At 35.3% G+C, this 14144-nt stretch overlaps 2 protein-coding genes across 2 annotated transcripts; both read right to left on the bottom strand.

The window, feature by feature from the left end:
* Positions 1-1404: 1404 nt before the first annotated feature.
* On the bottom strand, positions 1405-6954 carry LOC110687878. The gene is made up of 4 exons (XM_021864520.1): positions 6637-6954; positions 6035-6280; positions 3717-3811; positions 1405-3583 (listed from the first exon to the last, which is right to left on the bottom strand). Exons 2-4 carry the CDS (start codon positions 6267-6269, stop codon positions 1769-1771), a joined length of 2145 nt encoding a protein of 714 aa, XP_021720212.1. The 5' UTR covers positions 6270-6280; positions 6637-6954; the 3' UTR covers positions 1405-1768.
* Positions 6955-9806: 2852 nt separating this feature from the next.
* LOC110687877 (pentatricopeptide repeat-containing protein At5g50280, chloroplastic-like) lies at positions 9807-13992 on the bottom strand. The gene is made up of 2 exons (XM_021864519.1): positions 12577-13992; positions 9807-11509 (listed from the first exon to the last, which is right to left on the bottom strand). Exons 1-2 carry the CDS (start codon positions 13389-13391, stop codon positions 10195-10197), a joined length of 2130 nt encoding a protein of 709 aa, XP_021720211.1. The 5' UTR covers positions 13392-13992; the 3' UTR covers positions 9807-10194.
* Between the last annotated feature and the right edge of the window lie 152 nt (positions 13993-14144).

Raw genomic sequence — 14144 nt, 5'->3', positions numbered from 1 at the left:
TTGTATTTTAGGGGGAATATCTAATTTCCATATCCAATGAAAGTCCCATTTGGGAGAACTAGTAGAGTAGTTATGAGCTAACCACGTAGCAGATTTCACCGTAAATTGACCATCTTTTGATAAACCCCAACAAGGTTCATCAGGCATTGCAGATTTGCAGAGGAGGGTAGGGGGATACCTCGGATCTTGTGAACCAAATCAAGTGGAAGGATGGATAGAAGAAGGGGAACATCCCAAGTGTTGTCATCTCTAATAAAAGTATCAACATAATATCAAGATTGGAGATAATATTTGGGTCCAAATCTAATAAGGTTATGATATTAGTATCAACACACCAAATATCAACCCAAAATAGGATTGAAGAACCATTTCCTACTTAGATTGGGGGTGGTAACAAAAGAAGTGGGAATGACGGAGATATTTAGCTGAAACCGATTGTACCCACAGATTATTCGGATCAGTGAGAAGTTTCCAACCTAGCTTCGCTAAGAAGGCAAAATTTACAGCCTCTGATTTACGTAAACCAAGACCACCTTGACTCTTAGGCTGACAAATAGTATCCCAGGCAACCAAGGGCAATCCGTTCTTTTGAGGAGATTGTTTCTAGAAAAAAATCTCTTTTTATTCTATCAAGAGATCGAGGAAGTGGTAGATACAGGCAATCTAGCTGTGGACATAGCATAAGAAGGAACAGCCTCAAAAGTCAAGATGGCTCTAGATTAAAACGACTTTACCTGGTTTAGAAACTAGATTAGAAGACCAACCATTCATTTTCTGATCTACCTTTGTAATCAAATGGTGAAAGTTGTCTTTATTATAAGTATTGGAATCAAAGAAAACTCCAAAGAACGACCGAGACATACTTAGGGGTCATGTTAAAGTAACTAGCTAAAACGGTGTTTTTTTTTTGTTTTTTTAATAGCTAAAACATATTTATTTTGCTGTGAAATATATTTAGAGAAAACAATTGATGATTTATGAAATTTAACAAGTTGCCCAGAAAAGGTGGCAAACTCAGCCAAAGTATTTCCAAAGGTATCACAAGCTGTAGAAGTTGCTTTACAAAATAATAAGCTATCATGAGATCAAGTCTTGTACTAAGCGCATTGCGTTGTTTAATATGAAGTATATTAATATAAAGTGATCATGAAAGTCATTTGAAACCAATAGTCGCATATAAAGTTTTTATAGAAAATGTGCAAATGTACTACCAAGTAAGTAATAGATAAGTTTGAACGATCATTCACTCAATTTTCAACATATATTCACAACTCGGTTATGAATTCACACTCGACAATGTTATTGACTGTTATTTTTCAATGGCACATCAGCTGCACAGCAAGATACTAACAACCCCTAAATGCGGCAGCTGAGATCAGGTCCAGGAGTAAAGCTCTGTAAGCATTGTTTCCACAACATAATTTTGATTTATGGTAGCCTGCAAACTCTTAAAAATTTACAGTGGATTACATCCGACGAGTTCTACTGAACAATGTCATCATCATCTAACAAAAAAGTCAAATCAAATTACAAATAACTAATGCAAAGATTTCGCAAGTCTAAGCGACAAGTCAATTTTAATAGAAATAAAAACTTTATACATCTAATCCTCAAAATAAACTCTATCATATCAGAAGGTGAATTTAAGAAAACAAAAGATGAACATTAAGGAGCCAACTAACAGCGCGATACTCGTGAGGTAAATGCGCATTTCACTGTTTAACATGCAAGAGGCTGACACCTAAATCATATCTTCACTTCTACCCCTTCAAGAAGCTGCAGCCAACAAGCCATCTTCATCAGTTATATCAAAACCTGGCAGGATCCAGTTTCGTTTCTTAGCATGCTCCATGTAATATTCTAATTTATCCTTGGCATTTGGAATGTCAAGTGCCAGGTCATCGAGCCCTTCCTTGACACGAGCAAACCCTTTAGTCATCTGGTTGATCGTGATCAGGCCCTCACTGAAACACTCCTGAAGAAGATCAAGCATCCGATCATTCTTCTTTTCCATGGCCATAATTAATGCCTTCTTCACAACCTCATGGTTGAAGAAGGGCATCCCAAGATCCCTAATGCACTGACATGCTTCCCCAACAACACCTCCACTCTCATACTCTTCTAGCAGCTTCATTATCTTGTCCTTAGCATCCTCTACAGCCCACCCGGAGCCACCACCCCAACAGCGGAGGATCCTCTCACCCGCATGGCGAGAGAAGACAAGCGATCTAGCCATATGTACAGTTTCGCTCCCACTACAGTTGGGCGGCAGCTTGCTTGCAATTTCATCGAGGTTCAGAGGGGCCAGAACATCATCAATTACTGCCCTAGCCAAGAAAAGAGCAAGCTCATTTGAGGCATCTAGGATATCAAGTGCAGTGTCTTCAGCAGATTCCAAGAGCATTACAAAGCCATTCACAATGTCCTCTGAGGAGAAAATCTCTATATGCAGTGCAGACAGAAGAACAGATGCCATCTCTTTCTCCCTATTTTTCCGGTCCATGGCAAGGGTGATCAGCTTTTTCAGGAAAATTGAGTTTAGCTCCGGAGCCCCAAGATCTTCAAGACTATGAATGAGTTCAGGGATGTCATCAGAAAGGAAGTACTCATGAATTATAAACACAATCTCCTCCTTGTACTTTTTCACCTTTTCATCATCATGCTTGGGGAAATATCCATCATCAGTAGTGGATTTTGAAAATGAAGCATCGAGCCATCCTTCAGATATTGCCCTCGGTACCAAGGACTGGAACAGCGATCTCGCGGATGGGATGTCCAAAGAAAGATCATCAAGACTCTCCTCAACCCGATAGAAACCCTTTATCATCTGACTGGAGCTTATTACACCTTCTTCTGATGCTTCCTTCAACAACTTCATGATGAGAGCTTCAGATGATCGGTTCTCCATGCCAAGAACTAGAGCTTTCTTCACAACCTCATGGTGAAAAAAAGAAACTCCTAGTTCTCTAATGCACCTGCAGGCTTCCAATACATCTCCATTCTCCACATATTCCCTCAACAGCTCAGCAATCTTCTTTTTCACTTCCTCAACTGTAAGGTGAGTACTGCCACCCCATTTCCGCTCCACAAGTTCTGCATGGTGTGGGGCAGAAAGATAGCTCTTCTCAGCAATTTGTACAGCCTGAAGCCCCTTGGATGACTCTGGAAGATTTTTCTGCACCCTAGTGACAAATGCGGGAGGAAGGATGTCATCAACAACAGCACGGGCAACAAATAGTGCAAGTACGTTAACTGCATCAGGAATATCAACAGAGAGGTCATCTGCCGACTCGAGCAGCAGGATAAAACCTTGACTGATCTGGGCTGGAGTGATGACATCTGCATAAAGAGCTGAAAGCAAAACAGAAGCCATCTCTTTCTCCTTATCATGCCTATCCATAGCAATTGACACAAGCCTCTTTATGAAATAAGGATGGTATTCACTCGATCCTAGTTCTCTAAGATCAGATGCAGCCACATCCACCACACCAGTGTTGAAGTACTCCTCTATGATTGAAACCACAGCTTTCTTGTAATCATCCAAGGGGTCAGTAACAGTGGCTTCAACAAGCTTGTACGGCTCCTGCAGATTAAGATATATAATTTGGTTCATGCAACACATCAAGTATAAGTGTACAACATATTAATTAAAGCAATGTATAAGAAGCTGTCATCTACTAAGCTAACAATTAACAGGTAATTGGCAGAAGAAATACCTCCCCACTATCATAGTTAGGATCATTACGGTCTAGATGTGCTTCACATTCAGTATCAAGTAGCCTTCCCCAAGTTCCCTTGCCGCCGGCACCATCTAAATTCAAAAATGCAAATCAGCACAAGACACTAACATAGTAGGAAAACGTGATCTTAGAAAGCATGCTATATTTATAACCATTACAGAAAGCGATTGATAAAATCAACTGCATGAACAATACGACAGACAAAGAAAAAGGAGACATTTGCAGGGGAAAATAAATAATATACCAAAAGAGCTATAGCAGAGAAACATACATAAACAAATAGCTATAAAAACTACCATATTTAGCTCTACTGACTTCCGGAAGTAGTACATAATAAACAAGATCACTAAAAAATAATAATTACTTACATGATAGCTTGCGTTACTTAATATCATTTTATACAGTTAAATTTATTGTCTGCCACCCTTTCGATTTGGATAATTGAACAAAATCCTAATTCTTCATACTCTATCCTTCTACGCATTTAATGCCCATTCCACAAAACTATAACTACAGGTACTTTAATTAATTGTAAGTGACAATTAGGTCTCGATGGAGTAGAAGGGTTTATGTAAGCAATTCACGAGGATAAAATATTACTATCGTTGTTATATCACTAACACCATCATGTTTTGTCAAGTAAGCCCGACTTTTTTCTCTAGCCCCTATAAGTCCCAAGAACTTAAAAAGTGACTAGCAAAGGCATTCACAATGGATTTGGTTTTTACAGTTTTGGAGCAGAAAGACGGGAGAAAAGGAAAGGAAATAAAAACTACTGGTAGTAGATTTCACAACTAAATCTTTTTAACACTAAAAAAGATACTGCACATTAACAAGGAAAGGGATCCAATATATCACACCTCCTCCTCTTCCCCAATCTAGAATTCAAAGAATAAAATTTTCTCCCTTACTCTCCTTACTTCCCTACTCCAAAGCCCTTCATCGGTTCATCCAAACAAAAAGTTACATAATTGCAGATCTGTGAATTATAACAGAGAAACAGACCTAAAAACAATTGCTAACATATTTACCCCTAGAATCAATCAATCAATCAAAGCCTTAATCCCATAAGTGGGGTAGCCTTAATTCCGTGTAGTCATTGACAAAAGTTACCCCTAGAATCAAACTTCCAAAAGTTATACAGTATTCCGGCTTTGTTCTGTATGTATATTATACAGTACCAGTTCTTCATATTGCATATTCCAGTCTACTATCCCATAGATTAATCCCTCCATCCCAGAATTGACTGAACACTTATGAACACGTCACAACATCACAAAATCCCCAGCAGATATACATATACTAGTTATCTATTATTCTAAAAGCCACAAATGGTAAGACCATCCAGAAAACAAAAAAAGGGGGAGAGTTATAATAAAAACTCCAGATTCTCAAAAGCAACAACTCTATTAACAAAGAGTGCCACCAATTGTTAACACCTCATAATCAAGTAAAACAAGGAAACCACAATATTGCAAGCAAAATTAAGTAAGAGATGCATGTACTTCCTCTATTCTTTTCTCATTCTAACACAGGTTTCATTCTTGCCAAGGCACATTTTACATCATTGACATTTTAAATTTTACTTAAGTAAATATTATAAGAAGATAATACTGCCTCTATTTTTTTAAGTTGACACATTTTGACTTTAGCATTATTCACACACTTCCCTTCAATCGTGTTTTGTGATTTTTTACGTGATGAAAAATAGAGTCATATGGGGTCTTGTTAGATTCGTCACGATATGTATTTTCAAAAAACCAACTTTTAATAATTTTTGCTTATCGATAATGATAATTAAAGCTATTAATGGTTGAATTTGTACATTGAAAAACGTAACTAAAGAAATGGAGGAAGTTTATTAGCAGAACACATAATGACAAATCTAAAAAATATATTTTCCTAAGGCATAAATCAGAAAAGATGGTCAAAGTTGCTTATGTGAATAGTGTAAAATTTCCAATGTTTCGATTAAAAAAGATTAAAATAAGAACGGAGGAAGTGTGAACATAAGTTCGAGATATATATTGAAATCACTCAAAGTTGTTCAATAATCCTCATAAACTCCATTAAATTGCGATCACGCATAAAAAGGGAAAGGATTAATATTAACACATAAAAGAGTGATTTTCATCTTCACTGTTTAAAGCAGTACTCTATCCTACAAAATAGTGTATCAATCAACCTAAATAAACATACAACACGTACAAAATTGGCAGATTAATCACAATCACTAATACCAGAAGAAATCAATGGAAATTAACTAACAGCATTTTGAATAAAATTTTACTCACCCTTCTTGACTCTAACAACCTTCCCCGAATGACGAGGTTTCACACAAGGCGCCTTACCACCACCACCTCCACCTTTCCCACGGTGATCAGAGAGGAATGTAGTCGATTTCGGCGAAGACAATAAACCCTTAGGCGATGATGATAACAACTTCGAAGGAGCCGGTACTGAATTCTCCGAAGCTATCTTCATCCTCTCCCTCTGCTCTTCCGTTAAGAATCCTTCGTTTGACGCCATTTCTCCAATCCCTAAAAATTTCACACAAATCACCAACAATCATCACACAATCCATACCAACCAAAATCAAATTCAACTTTCTCCAAAATTCCTAACTCTAACATCATATCCAAATGAAAAAAAAATGTCGGAAAATCACACAAAAATTAATTCACACACACTTTATCCAAGATCACTATATTTTTATCATCATCAAAAATTTCAAAAACACAAAAATCCACATTTCTCTTAATATGTAAATACATGTATAATTTCAGAAACACACACAACATAAAAAAAAATGCAATTTATTATTTTAATCAATCAAAATACAAAATCAATAACAATAAAAATGAAGATTCAACCAAAACAAAATTAAAAAAATTACCTGAAAATGATTACAACAGCATAAAACTCAAGCAAAACCGATCGAAATCCAACACTCAAATTCCTCCGTTTCTGTACTTGGCCCGGATCTCGAGCCAAGACAGCCAAAAAAAAGTAAAATCAAATAAAAAAAAATCACAAGATCTTCGGAATAAAATCGAAGAGAGAGAAATCGAATGAATCAGAAACCCTAGAAAATTGGGGGAAGAGAGAGAAAAACTCAGAAGAGATACAAGATGAGTAGTGAGGGTGGTATGTGTATGTGTCTGAGTGTTGTCGTTCTAATCGGTTTTAGAGAGAGAAAGTTTAAGAGAAATGGATGAGAATGAAAGAAAAATATGGGTCTATTTATAGGGAGGCTATGATATACTGTACACGTCAGCAGGTTATTTTTAGGGGAGTTTTTATTTTTTATTAATTTTAAAATTTTTTGATTTTTTTTATTTGGGGTTGCCACGTGGTAATTTTTGGTCTTGCTTTGTATTTGATGTCCTGTTGTTTTTTTCCACGTGGTGTGTGTTAATTGAGTTTGGGTGGTGTGGTTGTGAAAGTACTAAAATGCCCTTTTTTAAGAATGTTGGGTTGGAGGAGAGGAGGGGTAATAGGGGTAAATTTGGTGGATAGGATTAGTTCTATCCAATTGAGTAAAGGTGGTGTGCTAGTTTAAGGGTTAAGAAAAATAATTGATCTCTTTGATTTTTATTACCTAATTAAGAGAGGATATGATTCTTTTGGATAGGGCTTTGGTAATATCCATGTTAAAATTGATCTAATGTGTAGAAAAATTGGTTGTAATTTGGATATACATGTTTGAATTCGTAATAATACATTCATAATAATGTTAAATGTCGGTGTTTATGTTAATATATGCTTTTAATATCATTGTTTTAACGAATCAGTTATATTGTTTAGAAGAGATTAACGAAATGAAATTGAGTTAATGAGTATGAAGTAAAATTAACAAATTACAAAGATAGAGACTCCTAATTAAATGCATGTTGTAAAAATTTTGTCGTCATACCTAAATCTCATATTATATTCCAATAATTTTTAGATGTTATCTTTCTTATTCCTACATTATAGTGTCAAGAGGAGAGTGTTATGTCCAAAGTAGAGCTGAGGGGTCAAATGATCTCATTTAACTCTTTAGAATGTTTGTTACAAACATATTAAAGTTGATAAATAAAGACTTAAACTCATTGTTTTGAGCATAACTACAACCTTGTTATCATAGATTAACTATTAAGATTTGGCAATGAAACAATATTTGGTATCATCTGACATTTATACAACAAAAACTTTTAGCAACAACATTGAAGCATATGACAACAAGCTTTTGTTTGAATGTCAACTAATTTAATTTGTGCTTGGTGGCAATTTTCGAGATATAGCATTACCCTCACCAGATCAAATAAAGTTTTTGATTGAGAATACTCGCACACCAAAATTGTCAAGAAATTCTTCTTTAAACATGTTAATTTGATGAAGATTAATCTCAATTTCAAATTTTAATGTATTCGAGAATGTTTGAATTCAATTTACATGTACCTCTATATGTGTTACAATTGCGTCATTAGTTTTATGATGATTTATTTGATTTATTTTTATTACCACCTTGCTGACATAACTTAGGACCCATCAAAAAAAAAAAAAACATAACTTAGGAAACCTCTTTGTAATAATATTCGGTACATAGATTAGGTTATTCTTAATGGTATAACACTATATATACTAGTAGTGCCCTTATTATAAATAGATTAGGTGATTGAGTTATTCCAACCCAAAATACCCTAGCTTATTATCTAGGTAAGTTATTATGTTTATTATCCTAGAAAATGAAACTAATTTTGGTATCATATAATTAACATCAAGTACAGGGTGTTGTTGTAAAAAAAAATAAGTACAAAATACACTTCTAAACTTATGCATTGAGGTATGTGACGACAACAAGTTCTCTTTTGAGTATAAGTGTAAACTATTTTAAGGTTGAAGTCTTTAGAGTAGTACATAAAATTGAGATTAAACAACGTCTATACATGCGAGTTTGCGACTTCCTGAACAAAACAAAAAAAGTTATCGCCATTAACCTTGTTAATTTAATGATGTTAATTTCCTTCTTTTTAAAACTTAATTTCGAAGATTCAAGAGTAGTTGATGTCACTAAATCTTGCATATTAGAGAAATATATAAATTGGAAAATTTTCCATTTTTAAGAGCCTCGGTATGACAATTCTCCATATTTGTGTATTTCTAAATTTTGTTAAATCTGCATTAGGTTTATGAATTACTTCGTATATCTATAGGCACCTCATGCAGACACATGCAATTTTTATGTTTCATTGTTCGTGAAATAGACTAAATTACTATGATTACATAATAGGATAACAATAATAATTACGGAGTTTTATATTACATGATAGCATGATGCGTTAATAAGCTACTAATTATGATGATTGTGTTATTACAACAAAACTAAAATAAAACCTACAAAGTAAAAACATGATGCATTAATGTTCTTTTTATCCTACTAAGTACATGATATCTTATTTCGAATGCATGTGTTAATTTAGGAATAAAGTTGAGATATTCGTTTATCAAATTTCTTATTAAATTATTTCAAGGGAGCACAATGTCCATCATGCTCTTGGAAACATGATAAATCATGTGAGAAAATAGAGCATGACAAATCGTGAGAAAATAGAGCATGATAAAAATCATGTGAGAAAATGATATTAGTTACATCTTAGTTTCGTAACAAGAAAAAAATGAAAAGCATATAAATTTTTACGTGACAATTACTTTTGCAAAAAGTCTTTACATGTGGGAGTATTGTTTACCTTAAGCTTAAACCTTATTCCTTACAAATTGCACAAACCTTTTTTATTATTTTTTATCTATTTATTTAATTTTTTTTTTTTATGGCAATTGCTGCCTTTCAAGAAATACGATATGAAGTTTAATTCATCCTTAAATGATCAAAATTTGAGCGAAAATCTAAACATTAGAGTAACTTCAGATTGTATAACAGCGGAATTAGGTTTTACTAGAAAAGCTGGTACAGTAAATACACATACAGAAAACAATGCTTGATTTTACAGATTCTGTCTGAACACATATATTATGGCAGTCGCCAAAACCAAATAACAGAAATAACAGCATCAGGCATCAGCATGAGTAAAGTAGTCCATTTATTCAGGGGGAAGATAGCAAACTACATGTGACATGACATTCAAGGCATGTGAAGGAAAACATGAAGCCATCAGCAAAAAACAGTCGGCAATTCAGAACAGTTGTTTATACCTTTCCATTTAATTCTATACACTACAACAGAAATACATATAAAAAATATACATGAAAAGAGAAGAGGTCCAAGTTGATCATGGACATTGTACTTGACTTTGTGCAGATTGTTAGCTATCTAGCCTTACAGTTTCAGGCACGCAAGACACAGGGAAAGCTGACTGAGCCAAGAAAAGCACTTTAGTATCCCCAAGGTTTGAGTATTACCCCGAATTTCCAGTTGACTTGTAAGAAGTTTTAGCACAAGCTGGACTGTAACTCATCGTCCAACATGATCAGGATTGTGAAATCTCACATTTTTCTTCTTGTTCTTCCAGAATTCATCTTTCTGAACTTTCCTTTTATCTTTCACCATACCCATTTTGCTATTAACTATACCAAGTATGGCACTCTTGTCCTTCTTGTTCTTTACAGCCGCTTTTACGTTCAAAATTGATCTGAGCTTCTGATACGATTCAGCATCTGGGATTTGCCCACTTTTAACCATCTGTTTGTGGTAATAAAAAGCCCTTTTGAAATCACGAACACGAACAAAAGCATAGATCATAGTGGCGTATGTAACAGAATCAGGCTTCAAGTTTAGAGCAATCATCTCCTTCAATAACTGCGGCAACTTTAAATCTTGTCCTCCTCGTGCATATGCATTTATTAGCATATTATATGTTATCACTGTTGGTTGGAAACCGATCTTTCCAAATTCACAGATAACATCCCTTGCTTCCACATAATGACCCTGCTTTGCAAATCCATCAAGAAGAATGTTGAAGGTTACCCGAGTCCCTTCAATTTTCTCCTGAATCATGGATTTCCATATTTCCTTTAATGTTTGTACATCCCCAGCTCGCCTGAATGCATCAAGAAGAGCAGTATATGTTTCTATAGAGGGTTTAATTCCTTCCCTCCGCATGTTCTCAAATGCTTTATATGCTTTTTCATGCCAACCACTAATTGAATATGCATGAATCAGGGCAGTATAGGAATGAGAAGTTGGCTTTATACCAGCTTTTTTCATCCTCAAGAATGCATCAGCAGCCATATCACTCATCTTCTTCTGTCTCCCATATGCACTAATCAGATTTGTGTATGATTTGACATTTGGTTCTAGGCCAGTGTTCTGCATTTCCTCAAGAATATTCTCCACAACCTCTGGTTGCATCCTTTTGCTGTAAGCATTCATAAAAATATTGTAGGTGGCAGTTGAAGGCGAAAGGCCTTTGGTCTTCATTTCAACAAAGAGAGCTTCAGCTTCTTCAAGCTGGTTGGATTTACAATAAGCATCTATAAGGGTGTTATATATTATGGTATTCGAGGAAATTCCTTTCTTCTCCATCTCTCCCTGAATGATCAAGGCTTGTTTCTGCAATCCCTCATCACAAAATGATTTGATCAGAGCTCCTACAACCTCTAAACTCCATTTGATTCCTTTTCTATTCATTCTTTCGAAAAATTCCCATGCATCTTTGGCTTTTCTGCCTTCCTTTCTCATGACAGTAATCATAGTAGAACCTGTCACACGATCTGGGAGGATATTATTCATCTCCATTTCCTCATACACCTTCCAAGCATCTTGATACCTACAATAAACATCTGTGTTATAAATCCAAAAAATAATAATATTTTGAACACAGTTCTCAAATTCTCTGCAGGAAACAAGATTTGAGCAAGCCGTATGCATCAACGAGAGACTGCATGAGTGCATGGATGACACTTCTATAATCCAACAACAGTACACCTATACACCTAAGACCTAACCCATGACATTGTTTCCATTATTGACTAAATCCTCTTTCCAAACCCTCCCCTCAAACCCTAAAATTAGTCATATCAATATCATTGCCACAAGCATACAATGAGAAGCAGCACCGGTAAGCATCTCCAATTCTCATTTAGGTGCATCTACAAGACGCTTGACATGCCATACTATTATGTTAGATGACTTTCCTACACACTAAGCTTGCCGACATTAAAGCTATCAGAAGTCAGAACAGACAAAAAATTAAAAAAAAATAAAAGAGTACCCAAGACACTGACAATTTCCTTCCAATCCCCTTCTTCCAAGTTCTAAATACCACCTACCAACTAAATTAAGTACAAGGGAGAAGATAGTCACAATTGTGCAATATGGAAACATAAATATTTTTGGAATTATGAAAGCACTGCAAAAAAAATAACGAGTAATATTTTGTAGAAAATTATTGGAATACAGGATAGTTTTATATGGACATTTTGACGCTTCATTTGGGACCAAATCAATTTCATGGAAATTTTGCACAAAATACCCGTGTCTAACACAAGAACGGAGTCTGAATAACATAGCTGTGCCCTTATTGTTTGAAAAGGTATTTTTCTATTTAAAACCAAGGCTTGGGCAAAACCAACTGGCAAAATAGTCAGCATTGAATGTATGGCAAATTCAATTTAGCCAAACACAAAGGGAAAATTTATACTGTTAAATCATAACCCTAGCTTTGGGTTTGATGAGTGCATTAACTTTCCACCGAAACAAGTATAGATTATAATCATTCATCTAAGCAGAACTAAAATGCAGCACAAAACAAGATAAAATATCAAAATCAAACTCTCTGATTGGCTGATTAATCAATATTTCCAAAAACTATCATAAAAGTATGTAAAGATGTACCTTCCACTGGTTAATAGCCCAGACATTGCAGCATTATAAACATGAACATCCCTAAAATCGCTCGAATCAGGCAAATTCCTCCACAAAATCATCAGCTTACCACCCATCCTAGCCCTCCCCAATGCAGGAAACAACACAGAACAAGCTCTAGGAGTAACCATAGAGGGTTCCTGCAACCCCATCCACTCATAAAAATACAAGCAACTCATCATCATACCTTCTTGAATCATAAACTCCAACACCTCCACACATTCTGTCTCCCCTACTCCTTCATATCCACTCAACTCCTCTCCCAACGTCGAATTCTCCGGTAAATTCCTCGCAATTCCCAATATTTCCCCTACAATACCCTCAATCTCAGGCCTCTCATCATCACCCAATTCATTCCTCTCCTCTATTCTTTCGCCCATAAGCTCGAATCCGATTTCGGTTTCGGTTTCGGTGTCCTCATTGTCATCAGCCAAATGCCAAGCAGTTCGACGTTTTTTCTGGAGGGTTAACCTGGATTCCCGAGGCGGGTCTTGAGTTGAATTTCGGGATTTGAAGAATCTGTAAATTGGGTCATCTGGGTATTTCTCGTTTTGCTCTTCTTCTTCAACCTCCTCTTCTTCTTCAAGGTAAGGAAGAAAAATGGGGGGTGTAGATACAGAGGAAGAACATGGATTAGAAGAAGGAGGAGGAGGTACTGAGGAGAGAGAAAAAAGTTTGAATCTTTGAGTCCCGCCATTAAAGATGGAGGAATTAGGAAAGAGAAGTGAATTGTGATTGAAGTTTAGGAATGTGAAATAAGGAAGATTATGGCTCATTAGAGCCATTATTGTTATTCTACTGGAAATTTCACACCTTGTTTTGCACGAAGAATTGAACTTTGAAGAACCCCAGTAAGATTGAGTGATCAGTTTTTCTTACAAATCAATAGTTGTTACTAGTATCATACTATCAGCTGAGTTTCAGTTGGGCATTTTGTCGAACACTTGGTAGGCAAGCACATAACACTAAGAAAATTTATATAACCACAGTATTAAAAGAGTCAACAGTAGAACCCTTTGCTAAAAATCTGTTTAAATTGCAATAAATAGGTCCTCACCATAAAGCTTCTGGGCTCTGAAGCTCTTTGCTTTCTCAAAATGCTCTATTTCTTCTGTCAAAAAATAAAAAAATAAAATGCTCTCTTTCTTTTTGACGAAACGCAGGAGTTAGTTTCCTCATTGCCTAACTCCGTAGTGTTTATTAAAGGGGATTTTCAACAGGAATAAGGATATTTTGCGTAGTATGCTTTTTTTTGAAAAAAAAAAAAAAATCAGAAAAGACAAATGCTAGAGCTAAGATTTTATTTCGTATTTTAGATATCATTTCTTAAAATTTTAACCAACTAAATTGGCTACTGCATAATACGAGTTATACACAATTATCACCGTTAATATCTTAACTTCATTTGGTAATTAGCAATATACTCCTTTGACAAATATTTTGTGTTACCTGAATAATGCTACAGAGTATATGCAACCACAATTTCACATAATCATTTATTACATACTTGAATCATGTTATTAGTTCAAGAATGCAGG

This window comes from Chenopodium quinoa, unplaced genomic scaffold (assembly GCF_001683475.1).
Source record: "Chenopodium quinoa cultivar QQ74 unplaced genomic scaffold, ASM168347v1, whole genome shotgun sequence".
NCBI classification, from domain to species: Eukaryota; Viridiplantae; Streptophyta; class Magnoliopsida; order Caryophyllales; family Amaranthaceae; genus Chenopodium; species Chenopodium quinoa.
Note: the sequence above shows the minus strand (reverse complement) of the source record. Positions and strands in the feature narration are given on the sequence as shown.

What these genes read in the sequence shown, in the direction of transcription:
- LOC110687877 (XM_021864519.1), bottom strand. Translation starts at nt 13,391, where the DNA reads ATGGCTCTAATGAGCCATAATCTTCCTTATTTCACATTCCTAAACTTC. An exon ending in GGGCTATTAACCAGTGGAAG is followed by an intron (nt 11,510 to 12,576) that starts GTACATCTTTAC and finishes TGTTTATTGTAG; the next exon opens with GTATCAAGATGCTTGGAAGG.
- LOC110687878 (XM_021864520.1), bottom strand. Translation starts at nt 6,269, where the DNA reads ATGGCGTCAAACGAAGGATTCTTAACGGAAGAGCAGAGGGAGAGGATG. An exon ending in GGTTGTTAGAGTCAAGAAGG is followed by an intron (nt 3,812 to 6,034) that starts GTGAGTAAAATT and finishes TTTTGAATTTAG; the next exon opens with ATGGTGCCGGCGGCAAGGGA. An exon ending in CTAACTATGATAGTGGGGAG is followed by an intron (nt 3,584 to 3,716) that starts GTATTTCTTCTG and finishes CTTAATCTGCAG; the next exon opens with GAGCCGTACAAGCTTGTTGA.